At 49.1% G+C, this 7,790-nt stretch overlaps 1 protein-coding gene across 3 annotated transcripts in view; it reads right to left on the reverse strand.

Moving 5' to 3' along the window:
* Positions 1-6: 6 nt before the first annotated feature.
* Positions 7-7,790, reverse strand: part of EXOC6B (exocyst complex component 6B) — a 158,354-nt gene continuing 150,570 nt past the window's right edge. For 2 of the 3 annotated variants that reach the window (XM_026847047.1, XM_026847045.1), the window contains 2 exons: positions 6,916-6,927; positions 7-3,662 (listed from right to left, as the gene is read on the reverse strand). In XM_026847047.1, coding sequence (XP_026702848.1) covers positions 3,536-3,662; positions 6,916-6,927 — 139 coding nt within the window. In that variant the 3' untranslated portion in view covers positions 7-3,535. The remainder of the gene's footprint in view (positions 3,663-6,915; positions 6,928-7,790) is intronic. The other variant, XM_026847046.1, reaches the window with a different exon arrangement.

The raw sequence follows: 7,790 nt of genomic DNA on the forward strand, positions 1-7,790 counted from the left end.
CCCCCCTTATAAATTTATAGCAACAACCTTTCCCTCATAAGCAATACCATCCGTATCGGAGGATACCAATCGTTAGTAAGAGATTTAGAGGGGATTTTAAACGTCTTCCAGGGCTTTTTAAGCAATCTGTTTAAAAGATTAATTTTATTTTGAAGGGATAGAACTGCATCTCTCGGAACAAAAAGTTAATTAGGACCAGAGTACCAAAATGCCATTTTTCATCCCGGTCTGTGACTTGCGGTTAGGTGCTTGACCTCCCGAAATCAGAAACTCGCTGAATCTCTCTCCCTTGGCCGATTTTGACTTTCCCAGCAGCAAGTCCTGAGCGCCAGAAGCTGGTTTGCAGGATCCCAATCCCAGCCTCTCCGAGCAGAGCTTAGAGGAGCAGGAAATCCAGCCCAGGCAGGCACGGCCATGCCGTGCTGCTCCTCTTTTAACTAAAGCTCGTGGAGCCGGGACAGAGAGCCCAGCTGTGCGACAAGGAAGGCTGGGAGCTGTCTGGAGCGTCTGAAACGAGGTCTTGCCCTGAAATCCATCTGCTTTGTTGTTTTTTTGGGGGTTTTTTTTGTGGGTCTACCTTGTGCAATGCAATTATAGGGGTCACTCCTTGGGGAAAAAAAGCGGAGTTTCAAGGTGGCGTTGGGATCTGGATGATTTTTTCAGCCCCTTCCCCATGTCTCGGGGACCGGAGGCGATGCTGCCCGGCGGTGCCTGCTCCTTCCTTCATCCTGCACCTACCATGGAGGGGAGGAAAATCTGCAAAAGCAAAGCACGGTCTCACCTGGCAGCAACGCCAGACGCTGACAAAAGCAATTAGAAATTGTGTTTGACAGTCTATCCTCCCACTAATAAAACCTGGAAATGCCAGAGTGCCTTATTTGTCATGCTTGCTGATGCTCAGTGATGCCACTGCCAGCATCTGTAGCAGCTTGATTCTGAAGGATTTTAAAGTGCTTGGTACTATTTAACGGCCCTTATCTGAAGTGCCCTGTGGACTGAAGCTTCCCCTGTTACTGTCACCATAGCTGGGTTTTCCGTTTCGATCTCCAACCTCTGGGTAGGAGCTCAGGTCTGATGCTTGAACCAGCCGATCCCACCAGCTTTTGCCCCCTCCTTTGCACTCTTGTCCCCACGTCAGCACTGCTGAGGGGTGGGGAGGAGAAATTAATTTTCCTTGTGGTCCTGTGGCTCGTGGGACACGTCTGGGCTGGAGGGCTGAGGGCTCTCCCATCGCTGCCAGGGCCATACGGACCGCTCTGCTCCCCTTCCCCAACAATCTGGCAAGGAAGAGTTTCCTATCGGAGTCCGACAAGCCGGGCAATCTTTCCTTCTTGGTTGTGCAGGATTTGGGATGCCAAGATCGAGGTGGGGATCCCCTGGGGCTCACAGGGGCCAGGCTGGTTCACGCTCAGGTCCAGCATTTTGGAGAGCAGAAAAGAGGTTGCCAGTGGGGCAAGGACTGAGTTCATTTTCACCGGTTCCTCTGACAGCCTTTGCTTGGTCATATGTAGATGTTTCTGGCCATGCTAACACCAACTTTCATTCAGCTGCTTCTTTTTTTTCCTCCATCCTTCTTACGAGTACTTCAAAGAGGCGTTAAGAAGAAATTAACCTCTGATCCCCTGCCAAAAGCAATGAACCGTAAGACCAGGTTTGGTTCTTCCCTCTTAATGGAAATAATCCACTGGTCCTCGTGGCTGGAGACTGCTGGGACAGGACAACAGTCCCAGAGTGACATTGCTGACAACATGCCTATTTACTTTCAGGGTTAAGTAACACGTACCCTTATTGAGAATAAAAAAAACCCAAAAACAAAAAAAACAAAGTATTGCTGAGGAACAAGGAGGGAAGATAAAGCACCATCCCCTTCGTGTATCCAGAGCTTGAGTGTCAGAAGAGCTCCCCAGGCAAGAAACACTGAGCAAAAAGTGCACGTGGTCGGAAAGCAAAGGGACCGAAAGCACCATGGAAGTGCTGCTGCCCTTCTACAAATGCCACACGGCAACGATCAAACACGTCCTGCCTGCTCCGTAGCTTCGGGAGTCTGCACCGAGGGCGGGGAAGGAGGGGACCCCTCCTCCTCTTCCAGAAGTGGTTTGAGGGCCGAGCACCCGCCGCCTTCACACGAGGGTGGGAAACGGGCACGGCTCGTGCCCGTGCTCCAGCAGCACTGCCAGGGCTGTTGTATCCACGGGGATGATTTTAATTCCCTTTAAACATCAGGGTTTGGGCTGTGAGGGAAGCGGCTGGGTAAGCTTTCACCTGCAGTAATTAGAGTCAAAATGATAACGAGGAGATAAGGGTGAAAGTCCCCTCTCTCCGTCACCTGAACCCTGGATGCAAGTCCTGCTGGTAGCGTTACCATCCTCTGTCTTGACTGGAGCGGAGGATGTTTGGGCACCTCCGGAGCAGAGAGGGGAATTTTGTCCGTAGGCACTTCTGAGCCGGGGGGGTAGAGATGCTGCTCCGCGGGGCCTCTCCCGCTGCCTCCGCTTCGGGCACCTGCAGGAGGTTCCTCCTCATCCTCCCGGCCAGCGGCGAGTTGGCGGAGCCGCTCCTCGAGCCAGGGCGCTCGCAGGAAGTGGAGGGGCTTCACCCCATTGCACCGTATCAGGAGGAGAGGGAAAACGGGACACAGCATGGAAAAGAGATGCAAGGAGAGAAAAAAAAAACAACCCTGAAGGGTGCCCTGGCCAACGCCAGAGCCCAGACTGCACCATCCCTGCTGAGCATCCTTCCTCTCCCGCTACCCAACCGTGCTGGGTGGGAGCAGGAGCATCCCAGCACCAGCCTGGTAGGGCAGAACACCCTGCCAGGGCACCTCCTGGCTCTCCCTTTCCAAATCTAATGAACGAGGCAGCTCTCAAAGCCCTTCTACATGTCCCAAAGACACTGGCCGGTCCTAGAGGTGGAGCTCAGGGGGTGGCTCTGCCGACGACAGACGCGCAGGACAGGGCTGCAGCTCCAGCGAAGGTGGAAATCAGCCCTTCCAGGAAAAAGAGGAGAAAAATTGGGAAATCGGCTTGCGTCTTTTCCTACCTAAATCCAATATCCAAGTCGGTAAGACACGTGTTGGTTAACACATTTCTACATGTGTGCTCCTTTTACCGGAGCCCATGAGAAGAACCTGAAACCACGACTCCTCCCTGTATGTTTTGTTTTCATTTGTTCTGCAACTGAATAAGTTAACAAAAGGACATCAGAGCGATTCTCTCAATTTGGCTTATTAAAAAACGAAAAAAAAAGAAAAAAAAGAAAATAGTCTGGGTGTGAACCTTCTCTCTCAGGCTTCAGGATTTACCGTCACTTTATAAACTCCTGAAAATAGGAGCTTATAACAGGCGACTCCTGACACCACCTTCACAAGAAGTGCTGCCTATCTTCCCCAGGATTGTTTAACAAGGACCATTTTGTCATCGGGGGTAGGTTTCGTGAATACTATACAGGCGAATAAAAAAATACATATATTCTCTTTGAACAAGAATCCCAAGTCCGGGCATGTGGAAGGCTGCGGTGCGGGAGGTCCCCCAGTCCCTCAGGAGTGATGGCTGTTGATCAGGCTGCGGAGCTGCTTGGCCACGGTGTCTATCAGCTTCTGCTTGTCCCTCTCGTTTTTCCGAAACTGGGCAAAAACGTTGTTTTTTCTGCTTGTGTCTCTCATCCTGCGCAGAGCAGAAAGAGGTTATGGCACAGGTATCGCCGCTCAACGCTGCACCCAAGCCCCATGAAGGAATCGCGTGTAAAGTGCCCGTGTTCAGGCTCTGACAGAGGAGGTGACTCAGTCTAAAGGTTCCACCCCCATTTTTATCACGTGTTTGTGTCCAGATGGGCAGAGCAAGCATTATAACAGTTTGCATTTTTGCTTTAAACCCCGCAGACCCCAATCAATGCCACCGTAGGGCCTGGCTCCAACGCCAAAACCGCACAAACCCTTAAAGCCTCTTGTCCTCCCCTTCCAAACAGCTTTTGCTACGTTCCCATGTCACCTTCTGAAGTGGCAAATGGCCACGCTGTAGCATTAGGAGGAAATGAAAAAATTAACATCCGATCCACAGCATTAAGGCTTCGTATTGGAAACGGTGCATTGCATGCGGCCAAGAGATGCAGCTTTCGTGGCAGCCAGGGTGGTTCAGAGTTGTGAATTTCAAATATTCTATTATATAATTTATATTAAAGGAAGGAATCCAGCACTGGCTCCCTCAATTTAAAAACCTTGAGAATTGTAATTTTTTAAAAATTACATTTAAAAGTCTTGAGAATTGTGATCTTTGAAAATTACATTTAAAAACCTTGAGAATGGTGATCTTTAAAAATTACATGTAAAAACCTGGAGAATCGTAGTTTTTTAAAATTACATTTAGAAGTCTTGAGAATTGTAATCTTTAAAAATCACATTTAAAAACCTTGAGAACTGTAGGTTTTAAAAATCACATTTAAAAACCTTGAGAATTGTAATCTTTAAAAATTACATTTCAAAACCTTGAGAACTGTAGTTTTTAAAAATTACGTTTAAAAATCTTGAGAATTGTAACTTTAAAAAATTACATTTCAAAAACTTGAGTATTGCAATTTTTTTCAAATCACATTTTAAAACCTTGAGAACTGTAATCTTTAAAAATTACATCTAAAAACCTTGAGAACTGTAGTTTTTAAAAATTACGTTTAAACATCTTGAGAATTGTAACTTTAAAAAATTACACTGAATACATGAAATAGAACTTTGGTCTCCACAAGGTTTCCAAAAAAGCCAGAGAGAAGAAGAGCAGGTGGTGGGATGGGACCTGAAGGCGAAGATGGTGCAGCTCCATCTCCCTCCCCATGCAAAGCTGGGGGGTCATGCACGCTTGCATTCACAGATGATTTTTTTTTTTTTTTTTTTTTTTTTGGACAGGTCTCGTTGCATGGTCCAAGCGTGAGCTTTTACGCAGGCAGGGCATGTGCTGGGAAAGGAAAACACCTCAGAAGGGTCGAAGCCTCCAACAGCTCCGTGAGGTATCAGCCTCAACATCCAACCCGCTGGGTCTCAGCCGGCACCGCATTTTGGAATACCACAATTTGTAAATGATTTTCTCGGTAAATCAGATCTGGCAGAGGCTGATGGCTTTGGATGAGTCACATAAGCCTGTGTTTTCAGCTTCGGGGACCTAAATGAAGCATTAAAGTGGCTGGGACACAGCGCTGAGACCCTGGGAAACTGGAACTTCATCAAACCAGGGGGTTTTTGAGTGAACCGAGCACAAATCAAACCTCTTGAAAACTTATTTAACCAATTAAAAAAAAAAAAAAATCTAAGTTTTTTCATGCTTCAGTCTTCCTGAAAAGAGCCAAAGGGAATCTGAAATGTTCCCAAAAACATCCAGCTTGGAACTGGAAACAAGGATAACAACTTTATCCCAAAGGCTAATTTGCTAAAGTTATAAGTGCCCAAAGACACAGGATTACAATCGAGCTGCTTTCCCAGCAGTAACAAGATAGCTTGGAGGGCTTTTACTCAGCAAAATAAGTATTATTTTTTCCCTTTCTCTTTTTTTTTTTAACCGAAGCAGGTCGCCAGCTGCTCCGCCACGAGAAGCAGGGAGCGACGGTACCGCCGGGGAGCGGGTTTGAGTCGCGGGGGTTAGAGGCGTCGCGGTATCGTGAGTTTTGGAAATAACCAGCCTCCTGCAGGAGCCCAGAGGATCTCAAAGCATTTCACCAGGAGGGCTGAGAGCTCCGTTTTCTATTTCCTAGGCTATGTGGGGACATCAGAGGTGCTGAAAATAAACCTGTACCTTCAGAAACCTCCGCCCAGTGCTGTACCCATCACTCTCCATCACTGCCGGCTGCACCTACCCCCGGGGAACAGGCGGGGAATTTACAGCAGAGCATCCTTTGCCCTTCTCATTCTGGGCATCCTCGGAGCCATCTCAGTCTGTGGGACCTGTTCAGGTCCACGAAATGTTTCTGCATGTTGCGTGCAAGAAAACTTTTGCTTGTGTTTGAACAATTAGAAAGGAGTTGCCTGGCTAAAGCTACTGGCTCAGGATGAAAAAGCGGTCAGAGTACTGATCCCACAACAAACCCGCGTAGGTGGATCTGTTGAGCTGGGGACAAGTGTCTGGGAGGGATGGGAACTGCTGGTATCCCCAGGTATCATGTGAAGGTAGAGGCACTAAGCTGTTAAGTAGTATTAATTCATTAAGTCACCTAGAGGACACAAAATCCTGCCGAATTTGAGTTGTGCTGAGCCAGGGAGCGGGCAGCCTCGAGAAGCTGAGCTTGCTGAGGCTGGGAGGAGACCACACCAGCCCCGGTCCTGCCGTCACAGCCCTGCAGACAAACACCGAGCCGACATGATGTGCTCGGTGGCAAAATCATTCAGAAACGCCAGCCTGTTGTTTTTTTGTGGGTTTTTTTTTATTTATTTTTCCCAGCATTTAGCTATAGGAAGCACCCGGTCCCTGATCAAGCAGTGCATCCAGACACCAACAATATCAGCTTTGAAAGAGGCAGGCAATGCTTTCAAGCAGCTAAGCAGCTCTTTGGAGGATTGAAAATTTTATTTTCTTTAAGTGTATGCCTGCAGAGCCCTGGGCCAACCCAGCACAGTTTTGTAACGTGGTTCCTGTGCGTTAGCGCAAGAACTGAAAGTAAGAAGAAGGGAAAAAGAGAGCTCAGCGCTGTCCCCACCCCTGTCAACAAACACCACCTTCAAGAGAGCCAAGCTTTGTTTAAATTAATCTATAAGAAAAAAAAAAAAAGCAACAGAGTAAAAGCTCCTCTTTTAGCTCTAATTAGTGCATTTGAGACGATAAAGTTACCGGAGGGAACCGTTTCAAAGACAGCTTGCATTTAGATCATTTAGTGCTCCATTTAAATCAAACAATAAAGTCACTGCAAGGTGAGGGTAAAAGCCCAAGCAAGCAGCATACTTACACTCGTGATATCCTATGAGAGATGTGTGATTAGGAAAAGAGATAATGAGGAAAACAGGTTACCAAACGAACCAGCGGATCAGAATTTCACGTCGCCTTGTCGGCAAAGCTCGGTTGCCTACGGAGGGGGTTGGGGAGGTGGGCTTGGGGTGTGCCTGAAGCTGCAGCCAGGTCAGTGCAGAGGCTCAGGGGGAGTTGGAGCTGGTGGATGATGCACAGAGACTCCCCCCAAAGGGCCTGAAGCCCAAGCGGGGAGAGGGCAGAGCCCACCGGAGTATGCAGGCGATGCCACGCTATGAGGATGTGGGAGATGCAAGTGCCAACCCTGGGACTCCACGGGAGCTGCCTCAGGAAAGCAAACTGGATACATGAAGATTGCCCTTCAGATGAGATCCCTTGTGGGGAGAAGGCTGGCAAGCCAAGGTGGGGTTGGTGGATTTTTACAGAACCCCAGAATCACTCAGGTTGGAAAAGCCCCTCGGGATCACCGAGTCCAACCCTCAGCCCGACTCTGCAAAGTTCTCCCCTACCCCACATCCCCCACAGCTCATCCCAACGGCCCTGAAACCCCCCCAGGGATGGGGACTCCCCCCTCCCTGGGCAGCCTGTTCCACTCTCGGACCACTCTTGCTGGGAAACATTTTCTCCTCCTGCCCAGCCTGACCCTCCCCTGGGGCAGTTTCCAGCCGTTCCCTCTTGTCCTGTCCCTGATCCCCTGGGAGCAGAGCCCAGCCCCAGCCTCTCTGCAATGTCCTGTCAGGAGCTGCAGAGAGGGATGAGGGCTCCCCTCAGCCGCCTCCTCCTCAACCCCCCCGTCCCTGCTGGCCACACCAGTGCTGACACAAGCCAGGAGGCCGTTGGCTTTCTTGGCCACCC

This window comes from Athene cunicularia (assembly GCF_003259725.1).
Source record: "Athene cunicularia isolate RWA chromosome 4 unlocalized genomic scaffold, athCun1 chr4_part1, whole genome shotgun sequence".
Classification (NCBI taxonomy): domain Eukaryota; kingdom Metazoa; phylum Chordata; class Aves; order Strigiformes; family Strigidae; genus Athene; species Athene cunicularia.